We start from the raw sequence: 21344 nt of genomic DNA on the forward strand, positions 1-21344 counted from the left end.
AAGCCACTGCTACACCCCCACACCAACTCAGAGCCAATTAGCTACCAATTACCACCATATCTGTTGCTGCCACATGTCCCCTTCCCTTCTGGATTGTCAACTAACTGGAATGGTAAGAAAATATTATTTAATTTTTTCATTTCATTTATATACTTTCCCATTTTAGAAATCCTGAAGCGGTTCATAACATACTACAAAACAATACATCATTTACAGCATAACAACATTTAGAGAAATTAATGATTGTGAAAAGCCAGGGTAAACAAACAGGGTAAAGCTTTTTAGGAATTGTCAAAAGTGCATGATTGTGGGTGCCTGATGTATTGCAGAGGGGAGGTCATTCCAGGGGGAGGGTGTCACCACAGAGAAGGCCCCTTGCCATGTTGCTGCCAGATGGGATACTGCATGGTATGGCACATGAAGATCATAGTTGTCTAACCTGTCAGCCAGTATTGCACAAGTGTGCATGACAAGTCACTCCTTTCAAGAACTTTGCTGTAGCATTCTGCACTAACTGCATTTTTTTTTGAACCAGCCTCAAGGGCATCTCCACATTGAGAACATTACTGTAGTTCAGTCTTTGAGGTTACCAATTTATGGATCACAGTGGCCAGGTTATCACTGTCCAGGAATGGATGCAGCAGGCACACCAGCCAAAATTGGTAAAAGGTGCTCAAATGCCACAGCTATCACTTGGGCTTTGGATGACAACGATGAATCGAGGAACATCCCTCAAACTGCATACTTTTCTTTCATGGAGAACGCAACCCCATCCAGAACAGGATAAATTCCTGAAGTCTTGTACCCAGGAACCACTTACCCACAGTGCCCCCATCTCATCGGGATTCAATTTCAGCTTATTGGCCTTCATCCTGCCCATTACATTCAAGACCATGTCAGCAAGCCCAGTTAGGGATGCCATTGGGCAAAAGGGTGAGCAGCCCGTCTCTCTGGCCCCAACAGATGCTACACGCTCTTGTAGCCCACCCCATAATATCATAAGAAGAATCCTGCTCAATGAGCCCAAAGGTTTATTTTAGTTTAGCCAAATGCTTCTGGGAAGCCTGCAAGTAGAATAGGAAATGGCATCGTACCCCTTTCAGCACCTGGTATACTCCTGCTGAACATGGAGGTTTCATCTAGCTCTCATGTCTAATATCTTTAAAAAAAAATTAAAACTAGCTTCCACAGCCACATCTTGTAAGGTCTGAAGTGTTTGAAGACAAGTTATTTCTGCATTGTGTCCTACATCTGGAATGATGCCAGAACAGGAAGATGTAAAGCTAGGAGAGAGAAAAATTGCATGTCCGTGTCCAGTATTTTATGACTTACAAGTTTTTATAAGCAACAAAAGAGCATGCAATTCTAGTTCTGGATTTCCTGGTTCACTGCCTACATTACTTGCTGTCGCCATGTATGTTGGAGGGGCATCTCCCAGATTCCCCCTTCCATCTTTCAAGGACTTCAAAGAGTCTTGTGCCGACTAAGCAAGTGTTTGCTGCCTATCTGTTCATTTATTTAGATGTTCCTGACATCTTTGAAATGAGTCTCCAGCCAGCCTACACTTTAACTTTGAGTGATGGGAACTGAGCATAGAATGTAAAAGCTAGATAATTAGCTTGTTAAAAAAAGAAAGAAAGAAGTAAGAAATTGAAACCAGAGGAATGATGTAGCATCATTTCAAAGAGCATTCTGTAGAAAAATGGCAACCCTCCACTGGCAGTTTCTCTCCCCTTTCACTTTGAACACCATCTCATCCCACAAGAAATTGGTCCAAAAGTTCTCTTTGCTAGAGTTAGCATGAGGAACAACAAATACTATTAGAATTCAGCACTTTCTTTAAAACCTTGCTGGGATTCTTCCACCCTACACATAACTCAGAAAAGGCACCTGAGTTCTGAAATGGCACCTATGGTATACAGCCTCTGAATATGAACATTTTGAGGTTTCATGACTACCACCTATTGATTGACCTTCATGAATCTGAGAAGCCCACTACTTATCTATGCTAATGACCATCCCATAATCCTGTGACAATCAGTTCCATAGAAAATCTGTGTCAAATAAAGGGTTTATTGTACCTTCCCCAAATCCTTAGGCCCAAACTTCCAAATTCTCTTTTTCACTGTTCTACTGTAGGTCCCGATTTCACAAGCTATGTTTTTACTCACCTGTAAGGTTGTTCTCCCGTGTGTGTCCGGAGATGTCTTGTAAGATTTGCTGAACGTGGGAAGATCTTACCACAGTATCTAAAAGGTGAAAAGATGGTAAATTTTAAGCACATTTTGATCCAGATATCACATCCTAACATGGCAATGGGGAGGAGATAACCCTATTGGATGAAGCATGTTTTGGTAAACCTACATTCACTAGGGTGACCATATAAAAGGAGGATAGGGCTCCTGTATCTTTAACAGTTGCATATGGAGAACCTGGTGAAATTCCCTCTTCATCACAACAGTTAAAGCTGCAGGAGCTATACTAGATTTAAAGAGGGCAGGGCACCTGCAGCTTTAATTGTTGTGATGAAGAGGAAATTTCACCAGGTTCTCCATATATACAAATGACACCGGCAGAAATTTCCTTTTCAATGCAACTGTTAAAGATACAGGAGCCCTGTCCTCCTTTTCATATGGCGAGCCTACATTCACTGATTTGACAAGATGTCTTCTTGTTAAATGTTTTAACTACATCAATCAACCAGAGACACATAAAGACACTTGGATGACTTCCACAGGGGATTCATACAACCCACCTCAAGCTCATATGAGGGACTGTGGGTTCACAACAGCTAGCCTTGCCCTCTCACCAACAATGCATGCACCAGCTTTGCCCCTGCACATGGTCTCCTTCGTGTAAAATGAAATCCTGATTGGCTAAAGATTCCCCATTGTGGGAAACAATGGCTCAGCTCAGTCCTAATCTCAGCCCAGTCCTATTTATTATCACAAAACAGAATCTGATACAAAGCCACAGCAATCTGTATATGTGATTTTCTGTTTGTTAAAAACAAGTTTCTAAACAGGTTGTTTATCTGTAACTTCAAGTGGTCAGTTTGCATCACAAATAAGAGTTCTGTGCCTGTACAGAGCCTCTGTCAAAATGTTCTAGAGTGGAGACTTTGAGGCGAGAATCCTTCCCCTCCCCCCCCTTCCTACACACCTTTCCCTTCAGTTTCTCTGAAGGATTTGCAGCAAACCAAGAAGAATAGTGAAAAGGATATCAGAGTACTGGTAGTGGGACAGAAGGGTAGGTTGTGTGACTGCACGGATGACCACTTGAAGAACTACAGTTATAGGTAAGTAAGCTGTCCTTCTTCATGGTCTCCGTGCATCATATATAGGGGTGATTAACCAGCTGGCTTACCAAAAAAGATGGAACAGGTGGTCGAGTTAGTGGTCAGGAGAGCACTCTCCTTCCAATTGAAGCATCCTTGCCCAAATACTGAGGCAATAATGTTTAATGAATGTCATGGGCTATTACCAGGAAGCAGCCTTGCATACATCTTGAAGAGGGATACCTCTGGAGAAAGCCACTGAGGAGTTGACAGCCCAAGTGGAATGGATTCATACCGATTGTAGTACAGGTAGTCGAGCCAGGGCATAGCAAAGCTTAACCATTTCAGAAACACAAGCAGATAGCCATTGCGTTAAGACAGGAGCACCCTTATTAGTTTTGCTCCCCTAGACAAAGAGTTTCATGGTCTTTCAAAACAAAGAGGTCCAATAAAGGTAGAAGGCTAGGGCCCCTTCATACATCTAAAGTATGAAGAGAAACCTCCAAGGGCATAAAGAGTAATATCCCAGCTCAAATGGAAAGAAGACCCTACCTTAGGCAGAACATTTGGATCCATCACCTTGTCCCTGTGGAGGACAGTCAACAGGGAACTGGACTGGGGGTTCACCTGCTCAAAATCCAGAGGTTATAGTAATGAGGAAAATGAACTTTCCAGATGTAGCCAGTGGTTTGAAAGGTTTGGAAATCAGGCAGTCAGAACTATGGAAAATCTCCAGGTGGCTGTTAAGTCCAGTTAAGAATATCTTAGGTGTCAGATGTGAAACTGGCAATGGAACATAGACAATAATGACAGGTACATTCAAAGAGTTGCGAAAGCAAGTCCTCATTCATAACGCATCAACAAAACCTGGAAAACATGGTGAAAGGAACTGGATGGATTGAAGAAACATTGACATAGAGTTGGAATGCTGCCCATTTAAACAGGCTTCTGCACTGCCTCTAAAACTTGATCAATATCCAAAGAGATGGGCAAGGAGGGCAAATCCACCAGGATGACAACCAGAGGGAAGCGAGATCCAGATGTTACACTCAGACATTCTGCTGGGTCAGGAAGGAAGGATGTGGTAGCATCACCCTGACTCCCCTCAACTGGGACAGTACAGTGGCAAACCACAGTTGCCTGGATCACTATGGGGTGAGCAAAATGGTGTCCGCACTGTCCCTCCTGATTTCTGCCAACATAAGGGGAATTGGGGTGGGTGGGAATACAGAAAAGTTGCATTCCCATTGGTACAGAAAGGCATTGCCAAAAGAGTAACAATTGAAGCCTTCTCTGCTGCACAAAAGATGGCATTGGGAGTTCATGGTAGTGAAGAGATTGATCTGGGGAACACCCTATTGTTGACAGTGATTTTGCAAGATCACCCTGTCATATGACGTCCCACCTGTCTTGCTCAATGCATCAGCCAGCATATTCTCTGCCCTAACCAGGTGGATGGTGAGAAACTTGATCTATCATTCTATGGCCCAGTGTCAGAAATCCAAAATAAGCCAGAGAAGAATCCTTGATTGGGTACCCCCATGTTTGCTTATATAACAAACAGTAGTGGTGGTGTCAGTTGAAATTTGCACAACCAAGTTTTGGATGATGTCATTGAATGAGACCAGAGTCTTTTGTAAAAACAGTGAATCCAGAGCACTGCTGTGGCATCACCTTTCTCTTGAAGACCAACAGACATGGATCTAATATGGATGCAATGTACTCTCCAGCTTAAATTAGTTACTGTTCGGGATGGCTGTCTCTTTTGAAAAGCAAGGCCTCAACTAAAATGGGGCACAACAGTCCACCACTGGAGAGAGAGACAGACTGAAGCAGGTAGTGGTAGTCATATCTGAGGTGAGTCCTGATCAGGATTGAAAACAATTAGGAGCTAAACATCTGAGGTGAGTCCTGATCAGGATGGAGAGCGATTAGGAGTTTGTCAAAGGAGGTGTGGTGGAATAGGAAACAAAGGCAAAGAGAAGAGAGGCCTCAAGTAAATCCAGGAGACTGCCTATTCAAAGTCGCAATGTGCTTGCCATGTGCTCCTGAGAGCTGTGATTGAAGGGGTGTGTCCTGAGAGCTGGTGCTGGGACTGAAGGGGCATGGCCTAAATTGCTCTCAGCAGCTGAGTGGGTGGGGAGTTTCATTCTGTTTCCTGACTTCTAGCTGAGCAGAGCAGAGGAAGCTGCCCCAGCTAGTCTAGAAGATACATAAGGAAGTGAGCTCCCATAAAGTGAGCGATCAGACTGAGCGCATAGGGAGAAAAAACAAGAGTTTTTCAGGGGAGTTTGGCAGGGGAGGCCAAGGGGAAGGCCCCTAACAAAAAGAAAAAAAATATGGTTTTTTGCATATAGTAGGGGACTCTGTTATTAAACTTCAGGGAGGACAGACTAGTCCAATACAATTGGAAAGGCAGAAACAAAAAAGGGAACAGAGAATATGGATGGAAAGGATTCTCCAATAGTGGTGATCTGCAAAGTGTGTGCAATGTTTGTGTTCCTGACTGAGATCAATATGGCATGCAGCTGCAACAAGAGCAAGCTGGTTGTATTATTGGAAGAAAAAATGAGTGTTAGTTTTCTGGGTCTGAATTTAATTGTGTTGATGATCCTAGAGGTGCCTCTGAGTAGTCAGGGCTTTAGTAACAGGTGCTATGAGACAAGTAGGCACTGATGTCTGTGTCACCGTGGAGACTATGAAGGACGGAAGTGATTCCCGTGTGATCGGGATCGATTGTTTTGAGTACAGTGTTGAAGATGTTTGGACAAGGACTATAGGAGTTGCTGGAAGCACTTTTCCTGTGGCACTGAGGTGATTGGTTCTGAGGCTGGGACAGTATGGCCACAACAGGGCATGCCATATGCACACTAAGGTCAGCCGACCTTCTGTAACTGGGCAAGTCGCTCTGGATTCAAGAAGTATAGGGCTCAAAATACCAGGGCTGTTCCTTGTAGCAGCTGGGTGGAGAAGCAACCTCTTGTCTTCGAGGCAACCTCTTATCCCAGGAATGAGAGAGTGATTAAGACTATCAACCCATATAGGGTTCTCACCATTCTTTCCGCCCATATTGAAGCAGTCTGAGAATCTTGAATAATATGATTCTGGTGAGCCTATGCTGGAGTCCAGAGGGACATTACCGAGGAGATATGCAAAATAGTGGGAGGCAAATAGTCCCTTGGGAGCCAGTAACATGGACTTCATTTGAGACCACGGGTGGTCTCTGAACCATGGGAATAGGTGAGAGTAATAATGGTGGTGGTGGTGAAAGTTGGGCAGTTCTTGTTGAGGTACAGCTCTATCCTCTTGCAGAATAGGAGATGGGTGTGGTAGGATGCCGACCTAGACTTCTTCTTGGGTTTGCTAGCTTGATCCAGTGAAGAATGTTTGGACTTTGTCCTTGTTGTAATGGACTATAGATCAGGCACTTGTCAGGTGGAAGCAGAGGGCTGTATAGTCACTGGGTCGGATTGCGCTGCAGTAATGGAAGAGAAACTGAGGGGAAAGGTGGAGCCTGCATGGGAGGGAAGTAGGGCCGGCTTCCTGCCTGAAAGTCTCAGCTCTAGAAAGTTCCAAAGGAAGCTCTGAGCAGGCACAAAATATTTGTGATGCACAGAGACCATAAAGAAGAAACATATGTTTGAAATGATCTGATCAATGTCCTGTGAAACGTCAACATCCTAGATGACATGGGCAGAATAAATCGCAAAACATTATTCAAATATGCTTGACATATAATTTAAGTCAGTCAGGGGTGGTGGTGGGGACTTCTAATTTGCAGAATCTACTCTGTTTTTTTTTACTAGAACCCTGAAGGCCACCAACTGGAGCTGGCCACAAAACTCAAATGGGGCGGGGGTGCATGTGCATTTAAAACTAAGAAACAAGGTGTCTCAAAATGTGTGCTTAACCTAGAATTTTGTTTTCAGTTTTGTTTTCATATGGGGCTCAGAGACACATCCTTCAGAAATGAAGATGGTGGGTAGCTGCAAGCCAACACTTTCTCTGCAGCGTGCCCCACCACCAAGAAAAAGAAGGGGGAGGGGAGAAAGCAATAGGGCCTCCTGTTGCTGCTGTCTTGTGTGTGTGTGTGTGAGAGAGAGAGAGAGAGAGAAGAGGGGTGCTAAAGAGAGCAGCAGGGGGCTAGCGATGAGAGCAGTAAGTTAGTAGGGGGATCAGGGAAGCCTGTGGATGTCCAGCAGAGAGGGGGCTACAGAGAACAGTGGGAAGGCAGAGGAGGCTAGGGGAGCTAGCTGGGAGCAACCTGGGTTGGGCTTTGGAGGGATCCTGGAAGAGAGGGAGTGTGATGTGTGGTGTGTGTTTTTCATGTGCTTGCAGTGAGAAGGAAAGGGGAGTGTGTGTGTGTGTGTGTGTGTGTGTGTGTGTGTGTGTGTGAGAGAGAGAGAGAGAGAGAGAGAGAGATTGGGAGGGATGAGTTGGCTGGCAGAAGCGTGGGGGGAGAGGCATCCACATTGAAGCTTATCCGGGTCAGAGCCTTCTGCTCTGAAAAGGGGGCAGCTTTCCTCTGATGCAGTAGGAACGGGAGTGGTACTGCTGCTAGTGAATTGGGGTGTGGTACTTGCAGTCATGTTTCCTAGCACCACTGTGATTGATGGTGCCAATAATGAGCAACAAGTTTTGAAAATATTAATTCACAACCACGTTTACATTTTCACCAGTAAGTATGCTGCAAGACATCTTGCTTCGGGATCTGAGATGATTAGTAGGGATAAAATGGGTTGGGTGCTCTTGTGTTGCAGCTGGAAAAAGGTGGTAAGTGTCATGTCTAGCCCTGCTTCCCTTAGGCTGGGGGAAGGAGTTTCTTTTGATCAATCAGAATCAGATTCTGAAGCAGAAGAGATGACGCCAGAAACATATCCACCTATACCAGTGGGGGAGGCAGCTCTCACGGGCTCTTCACCAGCTGGGAATGAACCTTCTCCAGAGCTTATCTCCTCAAGTGTAGAAAATGCACACTCAGTGGGAAATCAGTATTCTTCCGAGGGGAAGAGCACTGAGAGGCTAGCTGATCCGCAGACTAAAACGGGCAGAGCTGAAGGAAGATGAGAGAAAGTCAGCCCGGCTAGCATCTTGTCAGAAGCTGCATCAGAACCAGTCTCCCTAAAGTTAAAGCAGTCTGGGAAAAGGCTTTCCATTCTTCTTCTTGAAGGGACAATTGTCTTGCTTAGTTCGCATAGTTTTGCCTAGAGGAAAGTTCCTAGAGATTAGACTTTTGGCAGACCTCATTATTGCCTCCCAATAAAGCAGGAGTTCTTGGGAAATACGACAGTAAGTGGAAGGGTTAAGCATACCCTTCTAGCACTCTCATTTGCTTCAGATTGCATCATCCCAACACAACTTTATATAAAAAGGATGTATGGCATAAGGTTTTGAGCTCAGTTGCTTTAACTTGATATTCTGTATAAGTCCTTGTGAGCACCTTTTAGAGGGAAAGATGCACTGGCCTAAAAATCACTGAAATTAACCAACACTGGCATGCTCAAAATCAGGACATTCCCCAATTGCACACTGCCAAAATACTCCATTTCTTGGTACCTCTCCAAAAACTGTAAAACAAACTATGTCTCTCTCCTTCCTCATGGTGCAGTTCCAAATTCAGAATAAGAAACTTTAACTCTCATGTCATTCAGTATTACTGTAGTGCCTCAAAAAAACTCCCCTGATGAGCCGGCATAAAGATAGTGAGGGATGCTACAGGAGCACACCCATTCAAACTGTTTAACCCATCCTGCCATCTTTCAGTGCAACAAACTGACATGGGTCAACTCAAAGGAACATTTTTCTAGCAACACAGTAAGGCTCAGGTTCTTCATAAAGCAATTCAGGACCAGGACAGTGTGGGGACAGTGTGATCCACCCTCCCCATCTGGATTTGGGTATGAAAGATCAAGGAAAAGTGTGGTGCATGAAGAGTAAGAGCATTTATACATGAGGCTTTTATTGCATGCTCATGATTGGCCACTCACGGATCTTTGCAGGTCCTTTACATGATGTCGTCAACCTCCAGAGCGTCTCCTGCACTTTTCAAGCTTTATCCCGCTTTTAAAAAGATCGGAGATAAGCTGAAATAAAAGTTAATGCGGCATATCGGCAGGTGTAATGCCGGAGTTGCGCTATAACACAGCCACTAGATGGAGCTGTTTCATTGTACATATAGAGCATTGCTGAGACACGACGTTTTCAATTCAAATCACATGTCCGCTGTCTAAAGGAGCTGATCATAAACCCGTAAAGATACCGGAAGAAGAAAGCTGGTTAGGATGTGGGATTTAGCCTGGTGTAGAAATGCTCTTAATTGTAAGCAAGCACAACTTGTGACATTGCATAACATCATGGGGCACATCTGTTAAAGCACATGCTGGCTTTTTGAACAATACAAACACACACACACACAAACACACACAAATTGTTGTCACTAGATTTTTTTTGGAGGGGAGCAAACTGTTCTCAGTGGCTTCCCTCCTTTCCGCCATTATCAACGTTCATGCACTTGTTGTCACTGTCTGGGCCCAAACCCCATTGCCCGGAAGAAGAGGGCAAGCTATGTGGAGATTGCTCCTACTTGTCCTTGTTCATACACTTGGGGAGGGCAAGTAAATAGGCAGCAACAGCAATGGGAGGAGTAGGACTGAGGAGTTCTGCAGTTACGGTGCCTTGGTAGGTGCCTGATTTGGCTCAGCATAAATGTATGTTAGTGCAGAGCATACTCCGCTACAATGTTCTATTTTCTTGCATCCCAACCGTAACCTCTTGTTTTCTTGCTGCCTGGCGATTTCCCTTAGTTCTTACCTGCAGGTATAACGTTCTTTGCCCTTGCGCAAAATTGGGTCAGATAGCGTTGGGGGTGGCGACCGGAAGTTAAAGGGATGATGCGGAAGGGGTTGCAAGGAGGCACCAGCATCTGTCTTCATGGCTGCAAAGTTCTCCAGTTTCTCTGTCATAGTTTCTATTGCCGACATCTATTTATAAAAGGGAAAGATTTTTCACCAGCAGTGGTCACCTCAAAGTCGTGACAATGGTGTAGATCCTAGAGGACAGACAGACCTAAAACCGTCCAACTTCTTTTCAGGTGGACATATGTGAGTCTGGCCTAAGCATTCCACTTTCTTGTTCCTCCCACTTTTGGGTACTCAATGCATAATGTGAGCAGCAATCTATTGCTTCCAAATTTTAAGCAAGAACAATAAAACACCCATAAAACAAATTCCATGCTTACATAATACAGTGGGAAAGCAAAGGATTAATTTAGACAACATCTCTCTCTTGACTTTAGGCAGTTGTATTCATCTAAATCAGGTCTTTTGAAACTTGTAAGCCACAAAGAAGCCCTTTACACTTACAATTTTAATTCCTCCAGTGACATCATACAAAAGAGGGCAGGGTTCCTGTAGCTTTAACTGTTGTGATGAAGAGGGAATTTCACCAGGTGCTGCATGCACACTTACTGAAATTCCTGATTAGCTGGGATACCTCTATAAAGGAAAAAGAAGCCCCAACGAAGAAAAAAATGTGGGGGAAACAGCAACAAAAGGGGGTACAATAGCATAAACAGCACACTAAGAACAGGCCTATGCTAAATCAGTCTTCCTTATGGCTAGGTAGCATTGTGTAGCAGGGAAAATATCCCAATAAATTAATGGGGAAGGTTGCCTCTTCTGGGGGCATGTCTATTTTTTATTTATTTATTTATTTAAGGATTTTTATGCCGCCATTCAGCCAAAAAAGGCTCTCACGGCGGCTTACAAAAGTATTTCTGGACAGTCCCTGCCCACAGGTTACAATCTAAAAGACACGATACAAAAGGAAAGGGGATTAGGAGGGAGGAGGAGGAGGAGGGGGGAAAGGAAAGCAAATTCAGGCACTACAATCTTAGTTGGAAAGTTCAGCAGTTACAGGTGACAGCAGGAGGGAGGGGGCTCTCAGCTGGAGCTGGACCCAGGCAGGATGGAGAGGTGCCTGGCTGCTGCTTCCTCCCTCACTGGTGGCCTCTCCAGAGACAGTTGGTAGCAGGAGGGAGGGGGCTCTCAGCTGGAGCTGGACCCAGGCACGGTGGAGAGGTGCCTGGCTGCTGCTTCCTCCCTCACTGGTCTGCCTCTCCAGAGACAGTTGGTAGCAGGAGGGAGGGGGCTCTCAGCTGGAGCTGGACCCAGGCACGGTGGAGAGGTGCCTGGCTGCTGCTTCCTCCCTCACTGGTGGCCTCTGCAGAGACAGTTGGTAGCAGGAGGGAAGGGGCTCTCAGCTGGAGCTGGACCCAGGCACGGTGGAGAGGTGCCTGGCTGCTGCTTCCTCCCTCACAGGTGGCTTCTCCAGAGACATGTCTACATGAAAGGTTTGCCCTGGAGTGGCTTCACAGTGGCTTCACAGTACCGGCATGTCACCTACATGATGTAGCCGCCATTGCAAAGCCATAGAATCATAGAATAGCAGAGTTGGAAGGGGCCTACAAGGCCATTGAGTCCAACCCCCTGCTCAATGCAGGAATCCACCCTAAAGCATCCCCGACAGATGGTTGTCCAGCTGCCTCTTGAATGCCTCGAGTGTGGGGGAGCCCACAACCTCCCTAGGTAACTGATTCCACCGTCTGAATCCAGACAAGATGGAGATGCTTACTGTCAATGGCCCTAACCTGGGTTTGGAGCTGTGTCAACCAGTTACACTTTTGGATCCATCACTTCAAATGGCAGCCCAGATAGATGTGATGGCCAGGAGTGCCTACTATCAGCTTCGGCTGATACACCAGCTGTGCCCCTTCCTAGAGTTAGAAGACCTAAAGTCGGTAGTGCACGCGCTGGTAACTTCAAGGCTCAGCTTCTGCAATGTGCTCCACATAGGGCTACCTTTGTCCCTAGTCTGGAAACTTCAACTAGTGCAAAATATGGCAGCCACGTTGGTCACCAGTGCACCTAAGGGTGACCATATTAAACCAACTTTAAAATCGCTTCACTGGCTGCCAATTAGTTTCTGGGAGAAGTATAAAGTGTTGGTTATTACCTTTAAAGCCCTACACAGTTTGGGTCCAGGTTACTTGCGGGATCGCCTTGCCCCATACAATCCACCCCCCACACTCAGGTCCTCTGGGGAGAACTTACTCCAGTCAGCCAAAACCAGAGGACGTTCTCTTCTGCCACTGCCAGACTGTGGAATGGCCTGCTGGGAGAGATCTGTCAACTTAATAGGCTTTCTGAGTTTAAGAAAGCCATAAAGACTGATCTCTTGCGACAGGCCTAACCAGATGAATTTTAAGATGTCTGGTTGTTACTCTTGTATCAGTTTTATATGCTTTCAATCAGTTTTATGCATTTTATGGAATGTTTGTATTTAATGTTGCTCCCCGCCTCGATCCAGAGGGAGAGGTGGGTAATAAATAAATAAATTTTTATATTGTATTTTGTATTTGTGTTTTTAAATTGTTTGTTATTTTATTATGCTCTTCATGGTTTTAATTTTTGTGAACCGCCCAGAGAGCTTTGGCTGTTGGGCGGTATAGAAATGAAATAAATGAAATAAATAAATAAATAAAAATTTAAGATGATGATGATGATGATAGTTTTGCTGTGTTGTACTGTACACTGTTATTGCTCAGAATGTGGCTTTTCCAACTCTGTCTAGTACGAACTGAAGCATGATGGCTGAGAGGTCAAGGTTTTGAGCAATGCTGTTCTTGATGGAAATCACACCTGCACCAGGGCCCATAAATCTTCTGGGTGGCCTTGCAGAAGTGACCACAGGGGGTGGGCACCAAAGGTACTCCTCACCCAGGGCACTATTCATTCAAGGACCAGACCTTCTCAGCCCTTTGCTGAGTGCTCAGAGATGGCTTTTGTTTTTCTCTGATGTTTCAGCATGTAATTGCAGAGGGTGATATGTCATGGCTTTATTTAAAAATTCTAAGGCCCTGGACTCTCCATTTGGTAGAAGATCATCTTCTTGGCTCACTGCTCTGACCATGTTACTCCGCTTCTGAAATCTCTTCATTGGCTTCCAATTCACTTCAGAATCCAATATAAACTTCTGTTAACCTTCAAAGCTTTTCACGGTCTAGCTCCTTCCTATCTCTCCTCTCTCATCTCACACTATTGCCCCGCTCGTGCTCTTCGCTCCTCTGATGCCATGCTTCTCGCCTGCCCAAGGGTCTCCACTTCCCTTGCTCGGCTTCGTCCATTTTCTTCTGCTGCCCCTTACGCCTGGAACGCTCTTCCAGAACATCTGAGATCCACAAGTTCAATCGCAGCTTTTAAAGCTCAACTAAAAACTTTTCTTTTTCCTAAAGCTTTTAAAACTTGATGTTGTGCAGACTTTATACTGTTAGTTTTACCCTACCCTGTGCCTGCTTACCCTACCCTGTGCCTGTTTGCATTCTCTTCCCCTCCTTATTGTTTTACTATGATTTTATTAGATTGTAAGCCTATGCAGCAGAGTCTTGCTATTTACTGTTTTACTCTGTACAGCACCATGTACATTGATGGTGCTATATAAATAATAATAATAATAATAATAATAATAATAATAATAATAATAATAAAGTGTTTTGCTATTTAAGGAACAAGTAGCTGGCTCAAAATCTCCCCTTCCCCCACTCATCCCTTAAATGTAGAAGAAAAACTGTCATCACATGGGAGAACAGTTTGAGTAATCATAAACCCATTGATTGATGGGGACAGAAGCTGTTTCATGCCCATATTATACAAATAAATGCAGAAGGAAAAGCCTTCTTTTGTCTATTTTTTTTCCCCAAAGGCACCCAACAGGAATCCTGAACACAATTATTTGGAATCTATTGTCACTAACTTCCAAAGGCTAATGGTTTCCAAAATGCCAGATTTTATATGAATTGGTAATTTGGGCCAGATCTTCACTAAGCAGGATATAGCACTATGAAAGTGGTTTGAAAACAATCTATCGTAGTGTAGAAAACAGCAGTAGTGTAGATCTTGCCTTGGTTTCAACAACTGGCATGATCCAATAAACACAAAAGCAAAAATTAGGTGCATCATTGAAACATTATTATTATTATTATTATTATTATTATTTATTTATTTATTTATTTATATAGCACCATCAATGTACATGGTGCTGTACAGATAACACAGTAAATAGCAGGACCCTGCCGCATAGGCTTACAATCTAATAAGTTGTAGTAAACAATAAAGAGGGAAGGAGAATGCAAACAGGCACAGGGAAGTGTAAGCAGGCACCGGGTAGGGTGAAGCTAAACAGTATAGAGTCAGAACAAACTCAATATTTGAAGGCTATAGGGAAAAGAAAAGTTTTTAGCTGAGTTTTAAAAGCTGTGATTGAGTTTGTAGTTCTCAAGTGTTCTGGAAGAGCGTTCCAGGCGTAAGGGGCAGCAGAAGAAAAAGGACGAAGCCGAGTAAGGGAAGTGGAGGTCCTTGGGCAGGCAAGAAGCATGGCATCAGAGGAGCGGAGAGCACGAGCGGGGCAATAGTGTGAGATGAGAGAGGAGAGATAGGCAGGATCTAGACCGTGAAAAGCTTTGAAGGTCAACAGGAGACGTTTATATTGGATTCTGGAGTGAGTTGGAAGCCAATGAAGAGATTTCAGAAGTGGAGTGACATGGTCAGAGCGGCGGGCCAAGAAGATGATCTTAGCAGCAAAGTGGTGGACAGAGACCAGCGGACTGATGTGAGACGAAGGAAGGCCAGAGAGAAGAAGGTTGCAGTAGTCCAACCGAGAGATAACCAGTGCGTGAACGAGAGTTTTGGCAGTAGAGACAGACAAAAACTGCTGCTGCTACCACTACTACAAAATGTTGCAGCGTGGAGTGCTGCTTTTGAGGGATATACTCTGTACAGCACCAAGTACATTGATGGTGCTATATAAATAAATAATAATAATAATAATATAGCCAGCCAGCCATGCCCTTTTCCAGGACACTCCATCCCCACCCCCTGCAATTTTAGTTTTTTTTCTCTTAGCAGCCGGTCAGCATTCCATAGTCCCTGAGCACGCTCAGTCTTCATTGGGATGCTTTGGAGGTTCCTGCCTCATTGGGATTTTTCCTAAAGATTTTTTGCACTTCTGCAAACCTTTGGGTTTTCCCTAGGAGTGCAGATACCTCTGTCTTGTACGTAGGCAGTGCTGTTTCAAGTTCATAAGGATTGGCATTCAGAGAACTGAGATCACTCCCAGATAATAATAATAAGTATAGATAGCTTGACAGATATTTCCCCCGGTCTCAATTTTATTAGTTTGGTTTTTATCCTTCTGATTCCCCGGTGTGTGCTCTTGTTCAGAGCGTATATCTTTCTTACCAGATTTGCTGGGATAGCTATCAGATTCTTTCAAGGCAGCTCTCCCCACTGTTCTGACCTACACAAACGCAGGATGTTCCTGGCTAGCCTGCCACCATTGTAGGGCCCTCTCAAAAGGAAAATCAAGGGAAGTTATTAACCAAACTCTTGGGCTGAGACAAAACAATGAAGGAACTAAGTTTAGCTGTGAAATCATCGGCCTTTCACAAAGATGTCAATGCTTTTAATTCAAGGTGGGAAATGCCTCAGCATGGAAACAATGCATGAGTGAGCCCTGTAAATGAAACTAGGGGGTAGACTTTTGCTATTTCCAACAGAAGGGAGATTGAAATGGATGCGAATGCTTCATGCCTGAGCTCCAGCTAAAAGGCAGGGTCCGCCATCACCAAGGCAGCATAATGAGGCTATTGAACAGGGTCTCTTCGACATTAGGGACCCCTCATTCAGCTCTCATCTTTTTACAAAAAATGTTTCTAGTCTTTGGTGTTCCAGGGAAAGTAGTACAAACATGTGAGACACCTCAGTGATCAATGGGGATTACTCCCAGGAAAATATGCGTAGGATTGCAGTGTTTTTTCATGAGCAATACATGTGAGGTTGCCATGATTTGCATGCAGACAGTCCCAGGCATTCTCTGTCATATCCAGGGGAAAAGCCCCTGTGTGGAACTCTGAAGAGCTGCTATCGGTCACTGTAGACCAGCGGTTCTCAACCTGTGGGTCGGGACCCCTTTGGGGGTCGAACGACCCTTTCACAGGGGTCGCCTAAGATCATTGGAAAACACATATTTCCAATGGTCTTAGGAACCGAGACATTTCATTTATTTGGAATTAGAAATAAATATTTCACAATATATAATTACATATTGTTTTTGTGATCACTATCCTTTAATTATGTTCAATTTGTAACAATGAAAATACAACCTGCATATCAGATATTTGCATTACGATTCATAACAGTAGCAAAATTAGTTATATTTCGTTTATAACGAAAATAATTTTATGGTTGGGGGTCACCACAACATGAGGAACTGTATTAAAGGGTCACGGCATTAGGAAGGTTGAGAACCACCGCCGTAGACAATACTGAGCTTGTTGGACCACGAGTCTGTTCTGTCATACGGTTCCATTTTTATGCAGGGTACCATAGCACCTTTGTATGCAGAAAGTATGTGTTTGTATGCATGCAGAAAGTTGCAGGTTCGCATTCCAGGTAGGGCTGGAAAAGTCTCCTGTCTGCAACACTGGACAGCTAAATGGACCAATGGTCTGATTCAGCAAAAGACAGCTTCCTATATTCCTGTGATTGAAGAGAAGGGCCGTGGCTAAGTGGTAGTGTCCCTGGCATCTCTAGATTAAGGGTTTCCCTCCCCATACACTTTTCCTTGTGTGTCATGTCTTTTTCTAGAATGTAAGCCTGAGGGTAGGGACTGTCTTCTTTATTGATACATTGTAAGCCGCTCCGAGAGCCTTTTGGCTGAGGTGCGGGAGAAAAATACTCTAAATAAATAAATAAATAAATAAGGATTTGAAGTAGCTGTCTTGGGAAAAATCTCTGCCTCAGAAAGTTGATGCCACTTAGTTGGGAGAGCCACATAGCTCCAGGGTAGAGCAGTGACTTTGTGTGAAGAAGGTCCAGAAATGAATGGGGTGGGGGTAAGATCCTGGATTGCTTTTGCCACCAGCTAGAGTAGGCAAGATGGAGCAAGATGGATGAAAGATGTCGCTTAGTATCCCTATATCAAGATCACTGCTCTTAGGAGTCCTCATACTGGAAGCCACCACAAAAAGTAAAGGGGACAGGACCCCTGTGCTCCCAGCTCACATAATTTGAACATGGTACTGTCATTATTATTACCCTATTTCTTCGATTCTAAGACGCACTTTTCCCCCATATGAACATCTCTAAAAATGGGGTGCGTCTTAGAATTGTGGGTGTGTCTTAGGTTTTTTCTTCTTCTGTTGGTGGTACTGAAATTAGGGTGCGTCTTACAATCGATGGCGTCTTACTATTGAAGAAATACGTGTATTATTATTATTATTATTATTATTATTATTATTATTATTTCTTACCCGCCTCTCCATTTTGATCGAGTTGGGAACAACAGTAATTATAAAATACATAAAACTGAATTAAGAACATAATATACATTGTTAAAACATCATAAAAACTTACTAAAAACATCCTAAAATCATTCTAAGGTCCTAGTTTAATTTAGACTATGCACTTAATGGCTCTATGGGGGTCCCTCTTTAGATAGAAATTCCTTCAATTGTGAACAACTAACATTTCTCCCCCCCCCCCACCATTCCATGCTTTATAACGGCTTCTACATTCCTGATACATTTAAACAAAACAAAATAACTGTTTGCCAACCCAGACAATAAGAAAATAAGAAATATTCTAAACATGTGTAGCTTCACATATTAAATACACTTAAGTTATAGAGCCATCATGACTCCAGGAGGCTGTCTTCACGGCACCGAGTTGGTACCACCTCCTTCAAAACCCCACAGTTTTACTTCCCCATGGTAGTGTTGGGTAATCTCGCTGCCAAGGAGGGAGCACAGGATATCCAGCAGCCATCTGGGTATCGGAGCACCCCCGCCTGCCCTCACCGGCTATTTTCCACCAGGGACCGCCCCTGGATGGGCCCTGGATTGGCTCATCCAGGGTCCGTACTGACCTCGTGCCCACTGAAAAAGTAGGGGCAAGTCCCTGACTTTATCAATGTGTAGCTTTGCAGGAAAGCACTGTAATAAAATGGAATTTGCTTCTGCTGCCTGGATGCTAAACACATTTACTTGGGAGAAACTACCATTTTGTTGAAGTAAACATAATAATATGAGCATCTCTAACCTTGGACATGCCTGGCTGGCTGCCCCCAACTATAAAATTTTATTTGAAATAAGAAGAAAGGATGCTGTGGTGACCATTGTAAGTCCCAGTGGGCCCTAGCATGCCCTGTTTGCCACTGCCTCTGCTACACATTGGAGCCTTCTGAGGTCCTGCAACTCTGACCTCATTATTTATTTATTTATTTATTTATTTATTTATTTAGCACCATCAGTGTACATGGTGCTGTACAGAGCGGCAGGACCGTGAGTTGCAGGATACAAATGAAACCTGCTGTGATGTTTAGATGCTGGTCATGACTCAGTAGTCATGGGTTGTGAAGTGGTAGTCTGCTCCACCTCAGGTGACCTGGTGTTCCTCATGTGCTCCTGCTCAAGATCAGGACAGAACACCAAAAAGGCTAAATGGATATTCAATACTCAGTCTTTCTTGGTCTTACCTGGGGATGAAAAAGCAGTGGTGAAGGCCTTAGATATTTCTCCTTTAGTGCTCCCACTGAGTCGACCACCTTCCGCTTTTCCACCCTGCTGGACAGCAACACAGAGGGTTACATACCTTATGGGGGCCTCAAAGAACAGAAGAAAATACAGTACATAAGATGCCTTTGGGACAGGAATGTAGTTTAAAAAAAGTGGGGGAAACTTGCCAGGCATCAGGATGAAGGTATCAGTGAAGGTGTAATTTGTGGTGTTGGGGAACACAATACATCAGAAAACAGGAGCTAAGTCGACTGCTGATCTCTAGTAGTTTCTCCTAAGGATTATTAGTATCTATCATGGATTACCTAAGGGTGGCAGCAGGAAGATATCACAGCAGCTAGGAAAGGCAAGCAGAATTGGGTTGCATAGATCAACTCCAAGGGACCTTTGTTGGCAAAGAGCCATACTTCAGTTGACCTACAAAGCTTTTCACTGTCTTGCTCCTTCCTATCTCTCCTCTCTCATCTCACACTATTGCCCCGCTCGTGCTCTTCGCTCCTCTGATGCCATGTTTCTCACCTGCCCAAGGGTCTCTACTTCCCTTGCTCAGCTTCGTCCATTTTCTTCCGCTGCCCTTTATGCCTGGAACCCTCTTCCAGAACATTTGAGAACTACAAGTTCAACCGCAACTTTAAAAGCTCAGCTAAAAACTTTTCTTTTTCCTAAAGCTTTTAAAACTTGATTTTGTTCTGACTTTATACTGTTAGTTTTACCCTACCCAGTGCCTGTTTACCCTACCCTGTGCCTGTTTGCATTCTCTTCCCCTCCTTATTGTTTTATTATGATTTTATTAGAATGTAAGCCTATGCGGCAGGGTCTCGCTATTTACTGTTTTACTCTGTACAGCACCATGTACATTGATGGTGCTATATAAATAATAATAATAATAATAATAATAATAATAATAATAATAATACTCATGATTCTAGCTTAGCTAGTAGGGCTGGGAAAGCCTCTAACTGATATCTGAAGAACCACTGCCAGTTGGAGTAGACATTACTGTGTTGCGTGGACAGTTTTAGATTTCATATATAAGATAGTTATTTTATCTGCCAGGATTAAATTAAATGGATCTCTCTTTTCTGTATTTTAGAATGTTAATTTAGAAGGTAGGAAAACCTGGTACACACAAAACCTGCTGTGATGTTTAAATGCCTTGCTGGCAATGACCCAGCAGTCATGGGTTGTGAAGTGGTAGTGTGCGCCAAGACACCACTGCCACATGCTCAGTAGCCATAGAACGCTGAGTGATAGCTGGAAAAGGATATCAGAAAAGAGAGAGGAAAGTAAAATACCCTGCTTTTGCGGGGGGGAATAGCTGGCTGGAACTCTGAACAGGAGCAATCCTGTTAGGGGTTGAGGATGCATTACAACATTTTGTCACAGATCCCACTTGTTTTCCTATGTTTTCCAAGCTAGGAAGACTGCTGAGTTAACCCATTACATCATTACTTGGATTTAAAAGTTTTGACAGTTCACCCACCACCACCCAAATCCTACTTACATCTGTCTTCAGAGCCTTTGCAGTTTCTCAACATCTATTTTGATTGGCAAAGACTTCTCCAGCCTTTGTTATTCTAGTATAATTTCCTGCCCATATGCAGAGGTCCTGGAATCCCACAGGAATAACTTCATCTCTACCTTATCCTCTTTGTTTTCCATGGAAGGAAGCTAAAATTGCCAATACATTTTCTCATAACTGTAATGCAGGAGTGGGGATCACAACCTCCTCCAGATGTTGTTGGATTCCAACATCCATCCGCTATCGCCAGCATGGCCAATGATGGGAGCTACAGTCCAATAATATCTGAAGGGTACAGGTTCCTCACTCCTTCTAGAATGGCATTCATACAGGAGCGTGAATAAAAGGGAGACTCAAAGAAAATTGAAGACTTTGTCCAAACTTGTTTGAAACTCATAGTAGAAGCAGGCAGGTAAGACCACATAACCATGTAATACCAGTCTTAAAAGCAGTTTTGGGAAAACTGGAGTTCCTTCTTCTTTCTCTCCATCTGTCTCTTTCAACAGGGAAAATTCGTCTTAATCTAAGCCTACTATCTATGGTAGCCTCTCAAGTGCTTGGCAAATTCCCCCTCTCCTCACACCCCATACAAACAAACTTTTTGCAGTCCCAAGAAGACCAGAAAAATGGAGTAATCCTGACCCTAGCAGCTGTTTTAAGCGGGGTGAATTGGATAACAAAGGGCAGCCTTCCACAACAAGGTGCCATCCAGAAGTGTTGGCCTATAACTCCCATCATCCCCAGCCAGCTGGGAACTGTAGTATAACACATCCAAAGGACAGTGGGTTGGGGACGACTGATGCAGAGGCTGGACATAAGTGTACTTGTACTGCACCATTGGGGATGAGGTTCAGGAACCATTTATTTATTTTATTTATTTTATTTATTACATTTTTATACCGCCCAATAGCCGAAGC

The 21344-nt window shown here is 43.9% G+C and overlaps 1 protein-coding gene across 1 annotated transcript in view; it reads right to left on the bottom strand.

Moving 5' to 3' along the window:
- Positions 1-21344, bottom strand: part of PRDM16 (PR/SET domain 16) — a 379417-nt gene that overhangs the window by 16332 nt on the left and 341741 nt on the right. Inside the window, exons 10-12 of the mRNA XM_063145447.1 lie at positions 18866-18953; positions 10088-10257; positions 2172-2249 (exon numbers count right to left, since the gene is read on the bottom strand). Coding sequence (XP_063001517.1) covers positions 2172-2249; positions 10088-10257; positions 18866-18953 — 336 coding nt within the window. The remainder of the gene's footprint in view (positions 1-2171; positions 2250-10087; positions 10258-18865; positions 18954-21344) is intronic.

Source organism: Elgaria multicarinata, chromosome 20 (assembly GCF_023053635.1).
Source record: "Elgaria multicarinata webbii isolate HBS135686 ecotype San Diego chromosome 20, rElgMul1.1.pri, whole genome shotgun sequence".
Lineage (NCBI taxonomy): Eukaryota > Metazoa > Chordata > Lepidosauria > Squamata > Anguidae > Elgaria > Elgaria multicarinata.